At 37.4% G+C, this 24,595-nt stretch overlaps 1 protein-coding gene across 1 annotated transcript in view; it reads left to right on the forward strand.

Annotated features, from left to right (window-relative positions):
- The first annotated feature begins 6,069 nt into the window (after positions 1 to 6,069).
- LIN28B (lin-28 homolog B) overlaps positions 6,070 to 24,595 on the forward strand; it is a 109,180-nt gene continuing 90,654 nt past the window's right edge. Inside the window, exons 1-2 of the mRNA XM_040983115.1 lie at positions 6,070 to 6,079; positions 6,947 to 7,134. Coding sequence (XP_040839049.1) covers positions 6,070 to 6,079; positions 6,947 to 7,134 — 198 coding nt within the window. The remainder of the gene's footprint in view (positions 6,080 to 6,946; positions 7,135 to 24,595) is intronic.

The raw sequence follows: 24,595 nt of genomic DNA on the forward strand, positions 1-24,595 counted from the left end.
CATATAATAATTGATTCTTTTCCTCTCTGACTTTAACAGTATTGGACTTTGTAATTCCAGTCTCTATAACCCCAGGAAGATTGGTGTTTAAATACTTATGGAGATGAATTGAAAGTATTGATGACTTGTTCATTTTTGTAATTCCAGTCATAACATAGGTATTAATAAATGTGGGTTCAGTTAAATTAAAAATAGAATTTTGATGCTACTTTTAAATAATTCACCGTAGCATATATACCACAATATTTTGGACAGTTAGAATGAATTTCCCTAATCTAGCAAGTTCCATTTATGTTACTTTTCATGAACACGTATCAGAATTTGTTCTCCATTATCATTCTGTAAAACTGAGTGAGTCATTTGACCTTTTCCACATTTTAATCCTGGATTTTGAATATATTTTCCTGTTACTGGAATTAACTTGTTAAATGTTTTCTGAGTAGTAATGTTATCTGATAATGTTCTCTCTGCTGCTCTATTATATTTGATGTCTTGGCTTGGGTCCTGACAACCACTACTGTGGAAACACCCCTAAGAGCTGTGATATGGCAGTGTTTATGCACAAGTAAAATGATGTCATTCTGATGTTAAAATTACCAGATATAGAATTGGCTAGCAGAACAGAAATAAGGATTAAAATGATTAATAAGAGAGCCATATGAGTTTTACATATTAACATGTGACATTTGCCTTTGAGATGCATTGAGATGGATATGAAGATTCTCAAGTCACTACAGTATTCTGGTGTGTCAGCCACTTTCCCCTGATCCTAGATTCAGGTTTTTCTCTGGGGACAAACTGGGTACAGTTCAGAAACCTCTTTATTCTTTATTGAGAAATAATGTTAACACCAGTGTGTTAAGTGACTGCAATCAAGTTTCATGTCTGTGTTTCCTTGTGATTAAAAAGAAGTTGGAGGGGAAAGGTACCACTTTCAACAAGATTATTTGTGGAGATCACATTTTAAACAGAAAGTCTTAACATGAACAGATCCAGTCTCCTCACTTGATACATGTTATGAGAGTTGGTAATTGGCACCAGAAGGGTTGTTCTTCACTAGTTGGCTTCCCATGGAGGCTTCTTTGCTAGCTGAAGCTCTCATGTGTGTCATCCTTTAGTCTCCCACTCTTCTTTTCCTTCCCAGTTCTGGTATACCTATCATGTCCTCTAAACCCCAAAGTGTAAATATTGAAACAAATATCTGACAGTCCCCACTCTTATCTCAGTTGATGATTTCTTTTGAAGCTATCACACTTTAAAGAATAAGTTTTTATTTCTCACTTTGGAGGATGCAGAAAAAGTTGTATGTTTACATTACCTAGTACTTTTTCCACAAACACAATACTTACTGCAAAAAGATCTTTAAATTATGGAACATAATGTTTCTAAAAGGTCAAATAAAACAGGAGGCTTTCTTTTGTTCTATTCTGGGCAAAGTAAAGCTTATTACTAAATGATTCTTCTAAGATAATTTTCTTATTAAAACAATTTAATGAAGTATTTGTTGAACAGAGTTTGGAGAATATTTGATATAATCATAAATTTTCAGCTTTTCCTTTTCATCGGGAGAGAGGCATATCGATAGCATTCATTTTGATATTTCAGGTTTTCTTTGTTTAAGATAATTTATATAAGTGGGGTCCATATTCTGAATTACTTTTGTTGGTCTCAATATTTGCTAAAATATAACTACCTAAGACATTTTCTAATTTCACAATTTTTAAAAATATGTAGGCAGTTTTCCAGGGAAACTTAAAATTTAGCTTAAGTAATTCCTATATTTCCTCGGTCTTACTCAGAATTATCTCTAGGGAAATGTGTCAAGAAGGTGTTTTTAGGGAAAAGATTAAGAAACTTTACAGCTGCTTGTAATTTATAATTAAGTCAGAGCATTGTTGTCCCTAGATGAAATTAGGTGAGAACGGAATTTTGTGTTTTAGCAGCAAAGAACAAAGCGTCCCTATATTCTGAGGTGTCCTACCCCAAGACCTACGCTTGGTTGGGGGCTTCTTTCGTGGGGCCCCACGTAGTGAGAAGGTTGGAAGGCAGCGAGCCGGAATCGGCTGCGTGCGGTGGAGCCATTGCCCGCCGCTTTGCCCGACGTGCGCGCCGGAGACCTCTGCGCGGGAAAGATAGCGCTGCGGGGGCGGAGGGAGGTTGGTTTTCCCGAAAATCGCCCGGATCGCGCGGGCACCCCCACCCAGCCCCACGGCCCCCCGACCCTCAGGCTCTCAGTGTTTCCGTGCCCTGCCGATAGGAAGGCGCGGGGGTCCGTTTGCAGATGGCTCCATTTTGGGCAGGGCTTGCTGGGGGCAGAGGTGGTCATTTCCTTGAGTACTCCTGATTCTCCTCTTCCCGTGACCGCACTTACCTTACACTGAGGAGGTGGTTGCGAACGTATCTGGTAATAATACACACGGAATTTAGTGCCTAGTCTTTTTTTCTTTTCTTTTTTTGGCCAGGCTAGTGAAGACAGGGATCTCTTTTGTTTGTTCTTGGGGACAAGATGACAGATGTAAAAGTGCCCTTAATTAGTTTGAAATTACCGGTCTCCTTAGGAAGGGTTGGTTCGACCTCCACTGAGAAGGTGGTGATGCGAAGAATGAAGGGGAAGGTGACTGTGGAGAGGTGAGATGAAGTTGCAGGGTCGGAGTTGCGGGGAAGGCAGCCTTGCCTGTCGGGGATCCCGTCTGCCCTGGGGCGCGCACTGCGTGAGTTCGCAGGCGTTGCAGCTCCGTCGGTCCATGGCCCCTCCTCCCAGGTTTTAGAAGAACTGAAGCATTGTTTCTGCTTTAATAGAATTTACTCATAGCTTGTAGCTCAAAACAGCGGTGGTGGGCTCCCGGCATTGCAGCGTTGCGGGTGTGGGGGGAGGCTGAGAAAGTGGGTACCTGTTTTCTAAGTGGGAGAAACCCAAGATTGTGATAACCATCCGCACAGGATAGGCTGTTTCCTTGATCTCGGCGCCGTCCGCCCGCCCCCAGCGCGCTCAAGCGGCTTTGTAGCTACTTGAACTCATTTTAAAGACTTTTGAAAGAATCATGATAAATCAGCCTGTAAAACATTTGGCTTTCGCAGGTACAAAACATGCGTTTTCAGTCAAACACAGATCTTTCTGGCACTAAAAACAAGTAGGAAATGAGAAAAAAATTAAAACCAGAAGACTTCAGGAAGGTGACAAATTGGAAAGCATTGTAGGAGACTCCTAGGACCATGTTATGTGGAGGAAGCACTGTGTGAGCTTTAAGAGCTTATGGTCAGTTTATAAAAGGATCTTAGGCTCAAACGATTTGGGGACAAGGCAGACACATGAATGTGTTTAGAACAAGTGCGGCATCCATGAACTGGGAAGGGAAGTTTCCTTGTCTCCCTGCACTCCCCTTACCCCTCCACTCCTGTCTCACTCCCCCTCTCTTACCCTCCCCCCCCCAGGTATGTAAATGCATTTGCCTTAAATTCTTTGTGAATGAATTTTAGAGGATTTCTCAGGGTTCCCAGTTGGAAAAAGCCTTCTACACAACTTGAAAGGCTGATGTCCCTCTCAGGAAATGAATGACTCGATAACCTCTGACCCTAGTGACCAGTTCAGTGAACCCTACCTTAATTCCACTAATACTGGAGGCCTCCAATCAGGCAAGACTGGATCTCCACCCTGGTTCAGTTAGAATTTTTCACACTCTTCCTTTGCTTGTTGATGGGCTTAAATTTCTCAAAGTTAGTGATGATTCAGCAGCCACCCTGTTTCTGATTGTACAGTGAGTAAACTGTCTTACATTAAAGATAAAATGGTGCCTGCCCTAAGTGTTTAACAAAGCCACGCCTTTCTGGCTTAGGTTTAGAATTATGTAAATAATAGTGCTTTGCCTCAATTTACATGAATTTTTCTATTGCTTTTCTGATTGATACCAGTTATTCATTTTAAAGATAATTCTTTATGAAAACAATTTCTTTTGAATTTGATTGCCTTTTTCGTATTACATGCAATGTTTAAGCTGTAATGCTCTTTTAGAGTTACTTCCTTAGAAGTTGATGACATCAGTATATTAGTAAGAATCACTTTTTAAATAAAGTCACGCCTATGAAGCTTTTTAGCAGAATTTTTTCAGAACCTCTGTTGCATTTCCACAATCATCTGAAATTTTAATTTTTCTTTCCTCTCCACCTCTTTGGTCCCAAAGGTATTCTTCGAAAAATTAGGTGGATGAAAAAACTTACCCTTTTCCCCGGGAAACAACAAAAGAAACATGTTAAGAAAAAAACAAACCTTTCCCCATTGATCAGTTTTGATAGGTCCCTTTTTATCACAAACAGCTGAAAATAACCTCTCAATAAGCATCCGTTTCTTTCAGATCTGAGCCAATTAGTTGAAACTCCGTTTTAGTCGTTGCCTATGAGGAGGAGGTGCAAATAGGTGTGTGTGTGGGGTGGTTTCACTGCCTTTTCCGTTGGAATCGCTACTTTTGAGTTTGTGTGATGCAGGGTTGGAGGGCAAGCTGGTTCGCAGGGATGGGGAGGGGGTTGCGGCTCTGTGGGGGAGGGTCCACCCGGCAGCCTTGCCTAGGGGAAGTGGTATTTGTACAGTTAGTTTTTCCGTAAACTGCTTGTTTAAGAAAATGGGGGGTGGGGTGGGGAAAGACGACTGGTACCTTTTTTATTTGTTTGTTTCAAAACGGGGCTATTTCATACTTTAAAAAGAAATAAAGCGTTTTCAGTTGCCAGTATACCACTGGCTGTAGTATTTGATAAGGGTGGTGACATTGTCAGTATCCAGTTAGCGATCAGCACTTTGCTAAACACATTTCAAAGGGTAAACATCTGAAACCCGGGTGGGGGCCGTCGGGGAAGGGATGGTGGTCGGAGCCTAATCCGTTATTACGCTGTCGTCCATCCGATTCTCCCACCGGCGGCTGGTGGACTTTGAAGGCGTGAGGGTTCAGCGCCTGGTACCCGAACGTTCCCTTCGCCTCTGGCCCCCTGGGTGGCTCGCCGCCGGCGCCCGGGCGCACCTCCTCACCTCCCGGCCTGCCGCCCTTCCCCCCGCCCCCGACTCTTGGGGAACAATCGCCACTGATTGAGGTTCACTCTAGGGAAGGCTGGAAAACCGGGTTGTTATTTAGGAAGTCATTAATCACATCTCCTCCCCCGGAAAGAGATGGCGGGTAAACCTGTGAAGCACAATCCTCTTCCCAGCACCCCCCAAAGTCCCGAAAGGATAAACCTGAACCCAGTTTTACTATGTGAAGGTGAGAGCAGGCTTTCTCCACCATTACCCACCCCCCGCAGCATTTTTCTTTTAAATTAAAAACAAACAAACAAACAAAACCCACCCCAGTGCATTCAAGTAATCCTGTACTCTCTCCCACGGGGGTGAGGTATGTGTGTGTGCCAAGTTTCACTTGGATGGAATTAGGTTTCTTGTGATCTTTTCCAAATCCTGCGTATTCCTTCAAGAATGGAAGGAAATGGAAAATGAGAGTGCCAGGCAGGTTTACGCCAGCGGAGCCGCTGTGTTGCGGGGGCAAGAACCGCACGACGCGTGGCCGAGGGGAGCCGGCGCCCTCCCCCACGAGCCGGGGCGCGGGGCGGGGAGCGGGGCGCGCGTGCACCCCGCGCCGGCAGCGGCCCCCGAGGACCCTTTATTGTGTTTATGTAGAAGCACGAAATCGGCACTCTGATTTATTGTAAAGAAGCGTCCCAAATGGTTTCTTTTTTTTTCCCCCAGATAACACGTTAGCGTTTTTTTTTTTCGTGTTCATTCATAAATTATTTTTGATGTCAGCACAGATGAAATGGCGATTGGTTATCTCTTCCTCTTGCCAGCCCCTTAAGGATCCGAGGTGAAATTAGTAGCAAGAAAGCATGTAATTGACAAAGTCACGTGTGCTCAGGGGGCCAGAAACTGGAGAGAGAAGAGGAGGAAAAAATCAAAAGAAGGAAAGCACATTAGACCATGCGAGCTAAATTTGTGATCGCAGAAAATCAAGATGTTAGCTTGATGCAGAAGATCACTCCGTTCCAAAGGGAAAGTTTTCATCTCACGAGTTTGGAGCTGAGGGCCCGTGGGGCAACATGGCCGAAGGTTAATTTTCTTTTCTATTGTTTTACTGAGATTTTCTTTCTCCTTTCCTCTCCCCTCTGCCCCCTCTCCCACACTTTGTTGCCAGTCCCCCCCTTCTTCTATTACCCCAATACCGGGCACTACCTCCCTACCCCCCATCGCGCACTGGGGCTTTCTTGCAAACCTATTGTTACAGATCTCCAAAAATGTTTTGTACCGCCCACCCTGATTCACAACTTGAAAAGCTTTTAGGGGGCTATTGTTTGAATTGTGTGAGTGTGATTAAGCGCAGTTTCAGTTGGTGAGCCCCAGAAAACTTGTATACACCTGCCCCCTCCCCCATTCCACCCCAACTTTAATTGAAAGTTATGGGGGGGGAGGGGAATGCACATTGCAAATCACCCTGGCTTCTCGGCTGCCGCATGTGCATTAACTGGTTGTTCTAACCATCTTCAGGAGTTCTCCTTCCTCCTCGTGCCCGCCGGAGGGATAGTTTCGCTGCAAATCAGTCTTTGTAGATGGGATCAGTGTTAAATCAACAATATGCAAGTAAAGTATCCGAATGCTGTAACTGTAGTATCTGGCTGAAAAGCGGAGTTAAATGAAAAAGTACACGTATGTACAGAAACGTGGAAGTTGGTGTGATCGATAGAACGGTGTGGCTTCCCCTCCCCCGCTTCCCTTTTAACCCTTTTCATTTGAAGCATTTTCTGCAGAAGATGAGCAATCAAACCATTTCTCAGTGTGTTTTTTTCCGTCTTTTCTCCCCTTCCCTCTGACTTCCCCCTCCCCCTCCCCCTCAGCATTGATTCCCCCTTTTTTCCAGTGGTCATTGTAAGGGAATATACACTAACTTTTTTTTTTTTTTTTTGTCTTATTCCCTCTCAGGCGGGGCCAGCAGCAAAGGTGGAGGAGAGCCAGGCAAGCTGTCGGAGCCAGCAGAGGAGGAATCCCAGGTTTTGCACGGAACTGGCCACTGTAAGTGGTTCAATGTGCGCATGGGATTTGGATTCATCTCCATGATAAACCGAGAGGGAAGACCCTTGGATATTCCAGTCGATGTGTTTGTACACCAAGTAAGGCAAACTCTTTTCCTCTTTCCCCTTCATCTTTTTCCATGTTAGGTAGACCAGTAGTCATGTCAATAGATGGGAGTAATGTGTGGTTATGTATACTGAGAGATTGCTGTTCAGTTTGTAGGGTCTGTGTAAAGCCTTCGGTATCTTTACCCAAACGGAAAATGGAAGTCTTTGAAACTTCATCACTTGACTTTTTCGGGTTAAATTTCGTTAGTATTAACTGCTTCCCCCCCCCCCCCCCCCCCAATTCCTCAGAGAAATTGCTTTGCTGCAGCTTCCGGTGTTATCGGTTACAATATACTGTCGCCCATGGCGCGTGAATGGGTGGAAAAATGAATGAAGTCACTTCATAGTGATCGCTCTAGGGTTCAAAAAAAAAAAAAAGACTCAACAGAAAAGGCAAAGCAATTTCTTGCTGTACCAACTGGCGTATATCCCCTTTAGATACTAATAGTCACAGTAGCTTCTCCAGTCACCATCATTGCCAGCTCTGTGGTCATTTGTAGATTCAGATGAAAATAATTTGAATAATTTGATTCTATGAATAGAGCACTTGTTGGCCTGTGATGGATTTGAAGAAATGCCCTAGAGGATGCTTGGTAACCACACATTTTAGAAATAGGTTCCATAAGGGCATTGGTCCAGGGATACTGTCTCTTTAAGAGATTGAATTGGGGGGAAAAAAAAAAAACTTGTGGCCAAGGGCGGCCCTGGCCCTTGTGTTCAAAATTTGCTTGTCTGCTACTCTGGATAAATTTCCACCATTGCTTATATTGGGTCGTAGTTTGTTGTCGTTGTTGTTTAATTAGCAAACAGTGTCACTGCTTCCTAATTTCGAAATTCTGCACCCAACATAGTAAATTAATAACCTCTTCCCCCTTTCATTCCTTCCTATTGCTTAATCTCTTTATAGTTAAAAGATTTTTAGAGTTTGCAAGCCTAATTGTTTTTTCAGCAGCAGCTAAGGAAATGTATATTCTCTGTGGTGAATTCCAAGTTAGAAATAAAGAAGCTTAGGACTCCAGAGGTTTGTTTTCATTCGACGTCTAAGTTAAAAAGAATTGAATGAATGGCTTTAATAATAAAGGCTGACTGACAGAGATAAATGCCTGAAATACTTAGTATCTGTGCGTGAAAATTGTGTTTTATTTGATTTTGTGTTATGTATTCTTGGTAATATTTAAGCCACCCCTCCTAGTCCTGCTAAGTAATATCATCTTCAAATTAAGTATATAAACAACGGGAACATATGAAACCATTCTGTTTTCATCTGTTGTTCTGTGGTGCCTGGTAGCTTCCTGACCTTGGCTGTGCTGTGTGTTTTCCTTTTCTAAAGGCCTGGCCATCATTATTGGCTGTTTACATGTGGAAGGATCAGCATAATCTGTGAATTGATACAGGGTTTAAATACATAAATATGAGTCCACTTACAGGCTACTGGGATTGTATGCTCCCTATTTTGTATTGTAAAATGATGCTATATTTTCTGAGATTTTTTTTTTTCTCCTTAGACTGAATCAGGAAAATTATTCACAAATCCATTTTCTCTCCAGCTCTTGCTTTCCCCTTTGAACCTTTTTTAGGTTGTTAAATTGTTCTTTACGATCTCATAAATTTGTTTTATAGATGAATGAAGAAAATAGCACTTTTCTACTTTGTCTGATCACACCTTGTTATAATTTATTTTTTAATGTTTACCTTTAAAGTCTTCTAATACTTGGATATTTTATTAATCAATGTTAATATTTGGAACCATAAGGCATCTAAATGTAAGCTGTTTAACAGCTATATGTTGCTGAGTATATCCTCTGAATTTACAGGCACATTGTTCTTGACTTTTTTATGTAAAGTCAACAGTTTCTAGGTTACATTGCTGTTTAATATTTTACTTTCCTTGTTGTATTACACACCACATACATAAGAAAAGGGGTTTTTAAATGATGCCTAGTGAAAGGGGCTTTGGTTTATATTGAGATTTGTATATGTTCCTTACAAATTGTATGAATAATTTTGAAAAAGGCAGGAATCCTACTAATGCAAATGCAGATCATAGTAAGCTTGTGGTAAATAATGTGTAGAGATACCATGTGAACATACTTTGCAGAATTAGTTTGAAATTCAGGTTCCTTTTATAAATATTTGAAGACTGCTATTTCAGCTGCCATTTTTTACTGAATGTACTTTTTAAAAATATAGCAGGTTGTATGTATAAATTAGATCTTTTTATTAAGGCTTTATATTATTTTGTCATGAAAGATATGTATAACAGATAATTGGGAATTTTAAATGATCAACTGGACCAGTATAAATGTTAAATGTTTTAGATATGACATCTTTTTATTTTTGAGTGTTAAAATTAAATGTCTTTAGATTTTTTAAATATTCTGGAACACATTTTGAGTACTGTATAATTGGGAAATAGGAAATTAATTCTAAGTTCTTCAAAATAACACTGAAAATTTCATGCCAAGGCATTCAGATCTTTTTCTTAAAAATATTGACTGCTAAGAATAGACAATTTGGTTTTTATGAAATAGAGGATGTGTGTATGTGATCAAAAACTGCTGTAGTTACATAACTGTATTTGAAATTAGCGTTACTAAAATCAGACTCTCTGTGATGTTAACAAGCTCTCCATTTTAAACATGTGCCTAGGTGCTGTAGTTTCCCTGTTTTTAGAGGTGGTAAATCTCCTGTTTGAGGATGGTGTGTGGCCATTGCTGGTTTAAAATGATCCTCCTTGAGTTTTCTGAAGTTAATCTGTATTATACATGATCATATATTTTATGATTAGGAGGAAAAACATGTATTTTGATTCTAGTTAATTATGAAATATTGAATTCAATAATGGATAACTTTTACAAGTTAGCCAAAACATGAATATCACATTTGTGGATTTTGTTAAATTTCACTGTTTTTGAGGTGCTCCTTAAAATATTTGACTGTACTCTGAAAGTATTGATGGTGACTTGGTTTGTAAAATAGATTAAATTTTCAGGAATATTCTTACTTAAGAATCTAGTGCAAAACAAAGAAATGTGTCTCAGTTGAAGTAAGAGTATAAATAGTTAATACATATTTGTAAATTTAGTTTCCTATTAAGCTGATTTCACCAATTATTAATACTTCTATGTGTTTTCTAAAGTTAGTAATTATAAACAACTGTAGCCCTGATTATGTTTTTTTAAAATGTATTTAAACTGCCTAGAGAAAGTCACAGGAAGTTTTATAAATAGTGTGTGTAGGAACCACCCGACAGGACTTTATAGAAAATGCATGGTAAACTAGATACTAGATCATTTTTGGGCAAGGACAGCAACAACCTGTTGATATTTCTTGTCATGTACATTTTCCGATATGTAGTCTTCTATGCCAGAAGTCCTTAGCATGATTTCACCTAAGAGGATAGAGTAGATGATTGAATTTTACTTTGTGGCAGTACAGAATCCTTTTCCCACTACCCTCAGATTACTAGTATAATAAGTCCACATATTGAATTTTTATCTGTAGAATTCTCTGCCATCACAATGATGTGTTTCACTTATTTAATAATTCTGAAAGATTAAAAATGGCCACAGTTAAACTATTAGTCAATAGACTTAAGTACTTTAAGTATTTTCTTTTTAGACTCTTATTTGAGTTTTGGTTTTTATCATTTTATTTAGAATATGTCCCAAGGAGTAATGGAAAACAAATAAGTATTGTCATTGAGATAAATTTAAAGTGTCATTAGCATTGTGAAATGAAAACATTTGGATTAGTTAAAAATATGAAAATGTTAAGGAGCGTATCAGTTCAACTACATGTCTGAACTTTTCAGTTATGAAAACAATTACTTTCTCTATGTTCATATTTAAGGATTTACCATAATACTTCATTGCACATTAATTAGCCATATTTACTTGTATCATAGTTTAGCATGATCCCAATTTTCATATGTGGAATATGTGTGATTATTATCACCAGGGATATTTAAAATGCCAGTTGAAAATTGAAGAATAATCATGACCTGTTGGCAATTCAGCTGTACCATGAGTTACATGTTTTAATATTTTAAAAATAGTTTGTAATTTAATGTATTTTTAATATATTTTGTACAGGTGACTATTCCAAAAGAATCCCAAACCAAATGTTCTAAAGCTGTTTAATCATAAAATCACATTTATATAAGGGATTTCAGTCAAATGTTATGGCTTTACTGTAGCCCTCAAGATATAGATATTGGTTACTTCCCTTATGGAAGACATCTTCCAAACTCCATACTCTTTTTTTTTTTTAGTTATAAAGAGATGTTCTCAGTCAATTTCAACTGTAAATTAGGTACACATCTAAGACATAATTATTGCTGTATTTAAATATTTCCTCTTAGTTTTAAGACTTTAGGGTTTTTTAGAGCAGTTTTAGTTTCACAGCAAATTTAAGAATAAAAGCCCAAGTTTCCATTTAGTCCCTTCACCTGCACATCGGTAGCCCTCCCCAGCTGTCACTACCCCCTACCCGGGTGATATATTTGTTAAAATTATTGAACTTAACATCTTGCCTATAACCGCCCAAAGTCCATACATTTTTATATTAGGGTTAGCTCCTGAGGGTTTACACCTTATGTGTGTATATGTATACATGTATATCTATTTGAGAAGTACCAAGTGAGGGAGTTTGAATATGGGGTAGGCGAGAGGACACGGAGAGAGATAGCTCCCATCTGCTAGTCACCTGCCACAGTGGAACCTGGGCTGGCCAAGGCCAGAAGAGAGGAGCTCAGTGCAGTTCTCTAACGTGGGTGGGAACTGTCACTTTGGCCTCTCAGGATGGGCATCTGCAAGAAGCTGGAGACAGAACCTGAAGCTGAGACTCAAACCCAGGTAGTGTGGCTCCAGGATGCGGTAACTGGCATCTTACCTGCTAGAACATATGCCTGCACATCTTTATTTTTAATTCTTCTTTGAAACAGACATTTATATGAAGTGAAGGCAACAAATAATTATTGTAAAAATAAAATATATGTGTCAAACCACTTAGTGTTATTCAGTATAACACTTTTTATTTGTCTTCATAACTGTCCACAGAGTTCTTGGGCTTAATAAGAAGTTAAAAATATGCTACCTAAACTTAATATGATAGGTCAAAACTGAGAACTTTATTGTAATTTTTGTTGCTTTTGTGCAGCAGTGAAACTTTTTGTTAGGATTTGCTTTAATTCTTCCTGTTCAAATATTACATAAATGTTACAGATAGTTTTGAGTATCTTAGCAAATCTTTCAGTACTCTGACCTTAAAATTGTTATTTTATTTCTAAATGAAATATAACCTAAACAAAATAAAAATACTTCGAACAAACCAGAAAGTAATCCTACACATGATATTCTGCAAACCTGATTTGTGGCTAAAGAGGAAAGAAATATTTTGTCATTATCAGTTATTACTACTTCACATCTTGAGATAAATTTTCTTCAATTTTTTAAAAGATTTATTTATTTTTATTGGAAAGTCAGATATACAGAGAAGAGGAGAGACAGAGAGGAAGATCTTCCCTCCAATGGTTCACTCCCCAAGTAGTCGCAACAGCCAGAGCTGAGCCAATCTGAAGCCAGGATCCAGGAGCTTCTTCCAAAGGTCTCCCACGCAGGTGCAGGGTCCCAAGGCTTTGCGCCATCCTCTACTGCTTTCCCAGCCACAAGCAGGAAGCTGGATGGGAAGCAGGGCTACTGGGATTAGAACCGTCACCCATATGGGATGCTGGCACATGCAAGGCAAAGACTAGCCACTAAGCTACTGATCCGGGTCCAAATTCTCAGTTTTAAGTGACAGGAAATTTATTTATGGCACTATACCCTATATAATCTTTAATTTACATAAGTAAGAGAACATAGTGTGACTTAACATTCCTTTGTAAAAATAATTTGATTATAGCACCTTCCAATCTCATAAAAGTTAGTAATATGTCTGAGTTAAGTACACCGCAGATTAATGGGTGTTATTTGAAAATGATGCTGAAATGAGTAATCAGTCTATTCAGTGAGTAACAAAGGTGTTTCATTGCACTTTGATACGTCAGGGATTCATCTTACCTAACAAGTTGAAGACCATAGGATGATTGTTTACCTGTAGTGTCTTAATGTTTGACAGTTTGGCACTGCCTTCTAAAATAATATTTACTAATAATTGGTGCATGTATATAGTCAACTGTAACATTGCATAATGATAACGAAATTTTAGGTTGTTGTCAAGAATAGAGAGAATGGCATATGGACTGTCCAGCAAAGTATGTGTTGAGTAAGCTAAAACATACACTGTTTAGACTGTTGGAATGAAAGCGTTGTTATCTTCATGCTGCATACTCACGGGGAGAAGTAAATTGGTTTCTTCTTTTTTTGAAATACTGTATAATTGGACAAAATGTCTCATAAATTGCTTCTTTTGTTTTCATTGCTATTAATTCTTTAAGTTTTAATTCCAATTTGTGGTCTAAAATACTGATTAATGTTTTAAAATATCAGGGTGTAAACTGAAGCTTGGAAATGATGTTGTTACACAGATTTTTTTGTTTGTTTTAATACTTTGTTGTACCATAACATTTTTACGTATGTATTCCAGTGTAAATGTCTCATTTATATACTTTTTCATTGTAAATTGAGTGAATTTTTTTTCAAATAAAAAATGCCATTTATTTTCTTTTGTTTTTTGAAAGAAAGAATCTCTCTCTCTCTCCACACACACACACACACACACACACTCACACACACTCACACACACTCACACAGGGAAAGAGATCCTCCATCTGCTGGTTGATTCACCAAATGTCCACAATAGCTATGGCTGATCCAGGAGCCAGGAAATCAGTCTGGCTCAGCTACATGAATGCCAGGGACCACGTACTTATGCCATCACTACTTACTTGAGTGTACAGTGGCAGGAAGCTGGATCAGAAACAAAATGGGGACTACAGCCAGGCGCTCTAATATGGAGGATGTGGGCATTGCAAGCAGCAAGTTAGCTGCTGTGTGAAGTACTAGCACTTAAAAATATTTTTAATGGACATGCTGTGATAATTTATTACCTATAGTTCTGTTCATAATTATTTAACCTTTGCAGGATTAGAGTGTGTTAATATAGTACAGAATGGCCAAATAGATCAGGCATTCAAAAACCAGTTTACTTGGTGCATGTAGGGAAAGCAAATTACTTTATAAGCATCTTAAATGTCTTATAAATGAAAGGACAAAAATAGGATTTGATTGGTATAGGGTTATTAGAGGATTAAATATTACATGTATAAATCATGTAATAGTTTGCATATAGTAAGGATTTAGCTTTGGCAGGCAGTAAGAATTTAAGAGTCTGTTGTACATAGTTATTATTGCAAAAATAAAAGTAATGTGGTTAATGAAAATAATATTGGAAATAGAGATTTGGGCTTCTCCTGCCTGTTGTTGGTTTCTGAGTTTTCTGGGAACTTTCTAGGAGCTCCAGTGTTCAGTAGCTATAATGTAGTCAGTGTAACGTCTTTCTTGCTCATTTTATAGGGCTGAGGTAAGGGTTTGTTGAGCTAATACCTGTGAAAGTAATTTGAAGATTACAGCAATCTCAAGTTTTAGTTTTAATCTTCACTTTGAGCAGTTTATTTTTTATTAATACTTTTGCCAGAATTGAAAAAAAATAATTAGCTTATGTCATTTGTTTGATTATCTGTTTGGCTCATCAGCATTAGTGAAGTATATGTTATTTACCATAAAATTCAGCAAGTATTGTATAATTAGATGCATTTTGACTAAGTATATAATCACCTGTGTCATCAGGAATGGGAACAATGTCACCACATCACAAAGTCCACTTGTTGTAGTTGTTTGTGGATTAACTGAGCGGTTAATTGGGTTGTCATGCTAATTGGTTCCTTCTAGACAAGGGCTTTAGTCCAGGATTCTGTATCAAATAAGATCTACATTTACCACTAAGCTTTTTGGTTCTCAGTTTGTTTTTCTTTCATTATTTCTGCCGGAATTGCCTGTATTCAGCAGTTCTGGTCTTGGAGATTCATGTACCTGTCATCAACTTTAATCTTTTAAAAATTTTTTTCTTATGATATTTTTTTCCTAAAATGCAAACTCACTGCTGACCTAAAGGAGTTCGTTGGTATTCATAGTTTTATGTTTGTTGATATTCATATTTCTTATCAGAAATTTGTTGAATTTCTCAGAAGTGTGAGTCAAAAAGATGCCTCCTTGTAGACAAATATTAATATTTAAGAAACTGGTTACTCTAGCAGAAAAAGTTGGTTAAATCAATTTACTCTTTTCATCACATACTACGCACTGTTGATGATAGTTTGCCTCTCCAGCTCCCTAGATCCTTTTTAGTTTTTTCATTTTTAAAACACTTTCTTCATAAGATTTATTCAGTTGATTCTCATTCTTTTCAAAGCATAAAAGCTGAGGTTCATTTTCCCCAGGTATTACTAATTTCTTTTTAATGAAATTTAAATTATGTGAACTCTACTGTTTTAGATTGGGAATACCTATGACAGAATGTTTCCAAGCCAAATTTGAGCTGAATAGAGTGATTTCTCATGTCTTGTTATCTGTAGTTTTCAGGCTTCATGTCTTTACCAGTGCTCAAAATTCTGTTAACTTATTATGTCATTAATAATTGCTGAATTTTTACCAACCATTTTATATCTTTTAAGTCTACTTCTTAAAATTAAAGGTCACTTAAGTTTATTACATTTTTTAGTCCTAAAGTTAAACTCTGTTTTAAAATGTCGCATATTCAATATATTAAAATTTATTGCAGGATATGATAAAGAAAAGCCTTGTTATTTTAAAATTACTTTTATCTTGGTCCAGATTTGTGCCTGATCTTTTACTTTTTCTAGCATTGTAAGAAATAGCCCTGACCAGAATGTTCTCAGACCCTCTGATGCCTGAATTCTTTTATCTTAACCTTTTGTTTTCATTCAAATGGATCATTTTAAAGTTTTACAATATAGATTATATCTTTCACTTTATGCACGTTTCAGTTTTTTTTTGAGGTTATGTAAAATTTCGCCCTAAATTTTACCAAGGGACAGAAAGCTTTACTCTTTTATCATTGTTAAAACTGTGCAAAACAAATTTAATCACAGCATTGGCTTTATTTTTTGAGCTCTTTAATTAAAACGTTTAGTTGAGTACTAACTCTAGGGACAGTTGGATTTGCATGTTTGCCCCTTTCACTGTTTTCCTCCTCTTTGCCATTGAAGACTTTTGAATGGTGAGGAATTTGCGCCCTTTGGCTCAGGTTGCAAGCCCACTTGATCAAGCCGGAGAAGCCAGGCCTAGCTATTCATTGCTTATCTTTTCCCTGGGCTGCTTGTAAGTCCTTTCTTTACTGGGGAAGAAAAAAAGAAAACAGAAAAACCAAAATAATAATAATAATAACAGTAACAAAAGCAACACAAAAAGCCACACTTATTTATTTTGGTTTTTATCAGCCCTAGGGTATAAAATTAAATGTGATAGTTAATGTAACTCCACATGGCTTGATTTCACAATCTTTAGAAATTTTGCGTTATATTGCAAGTTATCTGATGTGCAACATTTTACTTAAATGCATATTATTTTATATGGTATTTAAAAGCATTTTATTGGCATGGTTATACGATATCCTTCCTTGGCTTGAGATTTTACACCTTTGAAATGTTGTGATTACTTTGAAGTAAATTGAATTAGTTTAGAGCTATAAAAATCCCCAAAGTGTTTTATTTTGGTGTTCTTAATTTCTAGCATTTATGCTGAAACTTAAAACTTTCCTGAATCAATAATAACAGAAGTTTATGAGCTGTACCAATAACGGTGTAAAGACTTTACATCTAGACCCAGGTTTAAACAAACACAAAACACTTTGTTCTTATCTCAGCATCCCTTAAAAGTATACAGCTCTGGTTCAGGACCTCAGGACCACCCATCACCCTGGACATTGGATACTCCTATTTATTCAAGAGGCTTGTGAAGTGTCTGTGAACCAGTGGGGGATGGTGTGTGTATCTGTGTAGGGAATCACAGTTAAGTGATTTTACTCCCCTACAAAAGCAGCAATGTTGTTCAACTGAAGTATGTCCTTGCAGAATTTCTAGTTGTAAAACCTAACGTACATTAAACACTTGTTGTTTGATCTTTGTGCTGGTTGTAGTCTTCACATTTGTGATGCTTTCAGAAAGGTAAAGTGGGCCCCTACTACTAGTAACTTCAATCTATTACAGCTTTTTGGCATGGGGGCCCCACCCATTGGCTTTGGATAGCTAATACCAAGCTTTTGTTTCTGTAGAAAGGAAAGGAAAGAAAACTTTTCCCTTTCATTGCTCGTCATGTGACTTCCCTTTAACCTAGTCACAAATAGGGCTGAAGTTAAATCTCAGAATGACTAAAATGTCACAATTTTAGATGTCCAAGAAATATTTATTGAAGTTTGCCTCTTAACTCATGTGTTTCATCAGTTAATAATTTGTTTTGGATTATCTGTACCCGATTTTAACTTCTATAGCGTTATGTTTAGATAGTAAAAGAAGTTTATTACTAAACAGAGTTTGAAGTAATCCTTATCTTTATACATTTATACTCTGATAATTTCTTGACATGTATTTTTCATCATTTACCTTTTAGCATTATTTTAAGTGTCTAAACTGTAGCTTATTTCTCAGAACTGATATTGTGAAGAAAGTATGATGGTTGAAATGAGTTTAGCAAAAGAAAATTGCTGAAAAAGAGAAACTTGTTATAGGACTGCATGTAAATATAATAAGGAATTAATTAGATATATTTCTCCTAGTTCTTCTCACCTCTTAATGATAACAAGCATAATATAGCTAACTGTTTGGGATGAGACCACTCTCTAACTTCCAAAATAATTCTATCAGCAGACTTAATACTTACAAACTTAAATGAGTATAAATGTTCAGTCTTTTCTTCTAAATGATATAATTCACTATTGAATATTTAGTGAGAGTTACTTGGATTTGTCTTTAAGCTACTTTTCAAACATTTAACCTCCATTGAGTAACATGACTGGTGTCTCCAAATAAATATTTAAAACAGCAATACTTGCAAAGCAAGTATTCTGTTACTGATTATTTTAGAACACGTATTAATTTTTGGCTTTTGATGTTTCTATGCAATTAAGTTTTTTTAAGGGCAGCTAAAATGCTATTTTTAAAAAACAAGTATGAATTTTTATTTAACACATACTATTTTATTAAAATATTCGACAGTTGTTACATTTAAAAATTTGTTGCTTGCATTTTCAGCCCTAAAGATATTAAAAGGCAGTGTTACTTGATCATATGATTTTGCTGTTTATCTAATATAAAATAGTTAACTAGATTTGTAAAAACCTTTTAGTCCCTTGAGGTGAATATGAGAGAAAACACTTAACTTCTAACTATACGTTTCAATAAAGTTTTTTAACCTGTAACTGTTGAATAAAAGATCTGTTGAAGATGCATAGAAAAGCTCTTTAAGTTTCTGTTCATGCAGTGGGAAATTCTCAAAAACAAGGATCAGATATGTACTGGTCCATGTCTTCACAAACAATGAACATTTATTTTAGGTGAATAATAGTTCCTGTCCTTTACATTTGAGTGTTTCATCTTCTGTTTACTTAATATAATTCTGGTTTTGAGGTATTTTAGTGTTGATAATTAACATTTTGCTTTTTGTGAAAAGTTTAGCAAGCTAAATCTTTCAATCCATCACTCCCATTCTTTTACCATGTGTGTAATAAGATATAGAAGTACCAGTATTTATTGTGAAGTAATCCATTTGGTATCCTAGTGTCAGTGTTGAGTTAAAGAAAAGATTAATAAACAAACAAAAGCCTACTTTAAAAAAGTTGATACCACGGTTTCTTTGGTACGATATTAACAACAAAATGTCATGTTAAAAAGAAAAATGTTTACTGTTTTCTCCCTTTAAAACTGTGTTTTCTTCCTGCAGAATTTTTCTTAACTCTCTGTGGGTCAAAGTAGTTTTGGAAATGAATGTATTTGGCTTAAATACCTGTCTTCAGGTTATGTCACAACTGTAAGGGCTCATTTTGGGGTTGCGGTAGGGAAGGCACTGTGATGAATTGCTCCTTGTTTTCCTGTGGGTTATAATATAAAAAATGCAAAGTTGGTGAATGGCTTGGATTTTTGGATTCCCCTTCTGTGATAAAATAAGTTTAGTAGGATATAGGAAATAATTTTTAAAATACTTGGAATGTATGAAATGCCAGGTAAAGAAGGACATGTACCTCAGTTATTTATTCATCCGTATTTGGTATAAGCTATTCTGATGTTCAAAAAATCTTAACATGCTCTTTGGGAAATTATTTTGTTGATGACTGTTATTTGTTAGGTGGTCACTATTAAAAAATTGATAGTCTTAAAAGGTATTTCAGATTTCAGTGTTAGTATTTGTTCAGAAATCTCATAGGAAATGGGATAATATTTTCAGAGTAAGATTTTAATCGAGTTCATTGTTTCAATTTATATACTTAAATTTCCAGGTATGGATTTTAAAAAAGAAATTACCCAAATTACCACTGCCTTATGGTGTTCCCAAGTTATTCCCTGCCTTATCATTATCAGTTGATGCAGTACCAGAAGTGTTCACTTCCCCAGGGGGACTTTTCTTCAGTCTTCTTTCTTTCCTCCTCTCCCACGCTCCTCCCCCCCACTTGGGGAAGGAAGCTGAAGCTGTAGCTCCAGAGATACCAGGAAAAAGCACTCACTCAGCAGTAGTGCAAGTGTCCTTCCTTAGAGAAGAGGAGAGTTCAAAACAGATAAGGGCTTCATAATGTATTTAAATTAAAACTTATGTTTGATGCAGCTGGGTATTTTCATCATGATGAAAAAGGAAATCTACTCCCTGCAGGCATTAGCAAAGTGAAATCTTGTCATTTTTCCACTTTTCTCTATTTATTTGGGTTAAATCTGTTACATGTTTTCCCAAACTAGTGCCATCAGTTTTCCTATTATTGATGAGTTTATGTTCTTATCAAGCGCACTGGTTAGTTAGATAACGTTTAAGTTTCTACACATTTACTATCTCAGTTTCCAAAGAAAGTTTATAGGAATGTAGATCTAACATATTTTTACCTAAAAATGGTTAAAACCATAAACTGAATCATAAAGTATGCCAAAAAAGGAAGAAGTTGATAATGATAGACTTAGAAATGATTTTTAAGATTTATTTTCATTGGAAAGTGGAATTTGCAGAGAGAAGAGACAAAGATCCTTCATCCACTGATTCACTGCCCAAGTGGCCTTAACAGCTGCGGTTGAGCTGATGCGAAGCCAGGAGCTGGGATCCTCCTCCAGGTTTTCATTGTGAACATAGGGTTCCAAGCACGGGGCCATCCTCTGCTGCTTTCCCAGGCCACAAGCAGGGAGCTGCATCGGAAGTGGAGCAGGAATACAAACTGGTGTCCATATGGGATCCTGGCCTGTGCAAAGCAAGAATTTTAGCTACTAAGCCATTGCTCTGGTCTGTAGGAATGCTTTTTGAAAAAATGCTTAATGGAGCCAGAGCTGTGGTGTAATGGATAAAGCTGCCACCTGTGATGTTGTCATTCATGTGGGATCCGTATTTCATCCTGGATCCACATTTGCAATGTTACTGGGAGGACAGTTGAGAATGATGTAGGTACTTCGAAACCTGTCCACTGTGGGAGTCATGAGGGAAACTGCTGGGTCCTGGCTTCAGTCCAGCCTAACCAGCCTTTTGCAAAGTGAACCAGCAGATGGAAGATCTGTCTTTCCCTCCAACTCTCTGTAGTTCTGCCTTTCAGATACATAAATACAACTTTGAAAAGAATATTTGTTTATGTACTTGAAAGAGCTAGAGGGAGAGAGAGAAACTGATATGGGATATGGATATTTCAACAGGAAACTTAACCTACTTCATCACAATGTCCGCCCTGGAAATGTTTTTAAGACATACTTCTTAGGATTTTTATTTTTGAAAATGTTTGTTTATTTGGAAGACAAAGCAACAAAGAGGTAGAGACAGATATTTTTTTCAATCTATAGGTTCACCCAAGTTTTAAAAATTTAAGCATTTGGGCCTGGTGCAGTGGCACAGTGGTTAAGGTCCTCGCCTTGTATGCCCGGGATCCTATATGGGCGCCGGTTCTAATCTTGGCGGCCCCACTTCCCATCCAGCTCCCTGCCTATGGCCCAGGAAAGCAGTCAAGGACGGTCCCAAGCTTTGGGACCCTGCACCCGCGTGGGAGACCCAGAAGAGGCTCCTGGCTTTGGATCGGCATAGCATCGGCCGTTGCACTCACTTGGGGAGTGAATCAATGGACGGAAGATCTTCCTCTCTGTCTCTTCTCCTCTCTGTATATCCGCCTTTCCAATAAAAATAAATAAAATCTTAAAAAAAAATTTAAGCATTTATGATTATTAAACTTTTACAAGCAAGGCTTCAGAAGTCACAATTTTCATCAGAAAAAATGAATTATATTGCATAACATTTGTTTTTTATTGAGCGAATTTAAAATATTTTGATATCTTGAAAAGACAAGTAAAAATTAGATTTCAGGTAATATAAAAATTGAAAGTATATAAGAAATGTTTAAAATACATCTAAGGTTGTAATTCTGATTTCCTCCCTGTTAGTCCCAAACTCTCTCTGGATTAACATCTATGTTTGCTTTATTTTAGCTGCTTCACAATTTTTCCAGTGCTGCCAGCCCATTTGCATGGATCATGTGTACTAGTATTTCTTTATAACTGATCATCCAGGCCACCCACTACCATGTATTATTCCCATCTACCATGGCCTCTGTTCTGCTAACACAGGAGAACCGCTATGCTAGAGCCAGTCAGAATAATGTCAATAAACAATTATCAACAGTAACAATTATGAGTGGTACTTCAACAATTCATGGAGAAAGTTCATGGAAAATGAGATCAAAAGATAAGTTTATTTTGGTGCCAAAATTTTTTTTTGCAATCTGTACTTACAAGTAGGATCACCTAACTTACATATATTACATAGAGATACATCAATACTTTCAATATTGTGCATTTTATATCCATTTAATTACCATGACTCTAATATGACTGTTGTCCAACTTTCACTGTTGAAGAAAAGGATCCTAGAGCAATTGCCAGTTTTAGGCAACTGAGCCGTCAAAGTGACTCCAGACCAGTGTTGTTAAATCTGGATTCAAGCAACACTTAGATGGTTGATTTTATGTGAACGTGCTTTATGTTCAGTGCTGCAGATCAAATTGTTAGCAAAAAGCAGGGAGGGATTCTGACCTCATAAGTTTAAAGAACCATAGGGCAACAGAAAGTCACACAAATGAAAGTAGATTTAAGACTGTGAGTGCAATGAAGAAAAGATCTATGGGACTGTAATGAAGAAGGATCTGGCCTCATCTTGAGAGGGCAGTGGATCTGTGAATGAGGGGTGTGAATGACTAGGCAGAGAACAGTTAGAAATCAGGAAAAGAGCATTCTAACGAGGAAGGGCTCAGAGGGTTTATGGCAGGAGAGAAAATGCAGCTTTACAAATATTAGTAAAATCCAGTGCCAGTCATTGAAAGTTTGTAACACCTGCACCTGTACACGGGCACACATAACTAATGGTTTCCACAGAATGGGTGCTATAATAACAGCTACTAATGCTTTTGGTAGCGGAGATGGCATTACAGAGAACAAGACCGTTTGAGATAGACTTTGGAAATATGTAGGAATTTGTCATCCAGAAAAGGCTTCCTCGCTGTAAATGTGAAGGAATGTGTAGGGAGTTGGAAAACCTCTTGTAAACGCCAGCATGTAGGAGCTTCATGGTGTCGGGAACAGAGCAGAAAATGATAGAAGAGTGGTAGAAGCTGAAACTCAAGTCAAGATGGGCCAGTGTGTGAATAGGCAGCTTTAACCTTCATATTGGTCCACAGCCTAAACATTGATGAATTCTTAACTAAAAGTTGCATTGGTCGTTAGATTTTTAACCAGACAGCTGTGTGCTTCATGATATTATTGAATCAACTTTCCCAACCTAACTGCCTAGGATTCTTGAACCAGTTTGCCTTGTGAAAAGTAACTGCTGTTTTGTGAACATTCCCTGTATTTTTTTTTTTCTCTTCCTTTTGCAGAGACAATACTGCCTTCCCCTTAGAGTCCTTCCTCTGTTCACTTTGTGAAGTTAGAGCTGTCGTTCACAGCCCAGGCCCATAGTCAGGTCCTTCTTTATCCCAGGCCTTTCCTCATCTTGTAGCTAGAATTGCTCTTTCTGTCTTGTGTAGATTCCAAATCGTGAGAAATAATGGGTCACTATCTGATCTTTTGATTTTTTTTATCTATGCTGCTAAATTATAAATTCTTAAGTGAAAATAGTTTTGCCACATTTTTTTATTCCTGTAAAATGTGTTTTTTTATTGTTCCTACTTAAATGTGTTTGTTGACTAATGGAAGAAATAGAGTAAGTGCTATTTTTTCCTGTCTTCTATTGAATCAGATGGTAAAGCTTGTATAAAACTAGTTTGATTCGTATTCTCCAAGAAAACATATGTGACCTCTCACTTGAGGAGAAAAATCCAGTATTTAACTGATGTTATTCAATCTCTTTTAATATAACTCTTGCATATTCACTGTGCATTGATTGATGTCTGGACAACTCAGTATCTGAAGGTCCCAGATGCTTTAGATCTGTTCTTAATAAAAAAGATAGTGCTGTCTGTGTTACATTTGTTACTGTTTTACTGGTAAGTTTAAAGTATCTACAGTTCATTGGTGGGGAATTATGTAATTCTTTTTAAGTGCAGAGAACATTGTACTGATAGATGGTTATACTTCCTTTTTAAGACTTAAGCTGTGTAACAGTAAGTTAACTACACTGGATGTAACTGAATGGAGAAAATATAAAAATATGCATCATAGTTTATAATGAAAGTTAAGAGTACAATGAGTGCAAAATTAGGTTGTACAAATATAAAATGGAAGTAGTTTTATCCAGATACCTGCTTATGTGAAAAATCTGAGATTCTTGTAGTGGCAACTTTGAATGAACTCAGCTCTTTCTTTCTTTTTTTTTTGTTGTTGTTAAGATATATTTATTTTTATCTGGAAGGCAGATTTACAGGGAGAAAGAAATACAGAGAGAAACATCTTCCATCTACTCGTTCACTACCCCAGTGGCCACAATGGCTGCAGCTGAGTCAATCCAAAGCCAGGAGCCAGGGCTTCTTCCAGATTTCCTGCGTGAGTGCAGGATCCCAAGGATATGGGACATCCTCTACTGTTTTTTCAAGCCATAAACAGGGAACTGGATGGGAAGTGGAGTAGCCAGAATAAAAGCTGGTACCCATATGGGTTATTCTTACCTGTATGCAGAGAATTAGCCAGTTGGGCCATCATGTTGATCCCAGCTCTTCTTTTCTAAGTATTAAAATCCCAGTTGTTTTGATTATGTAACCACATCCATTCCCTGATGCT

The sequence above is a fragment of the Ochotona curzoniae genome, unplaced genomic scaffold (assembly GCF_017591425.1).
Source record: "Ochotona curzoniae isolate NIBS_2020 unplaced genomic scaffold, NIBS_Ocur_1.0 contig_3819, whole genome shotgun sequence".
Taxonomy (NCBI): domain Eukaryota; kingdom Metazoa; phylum Chordata; class Mammalia; order Lagomorpha; family Ochotonidae; genus Ochotona; species Ochotona curzoniae.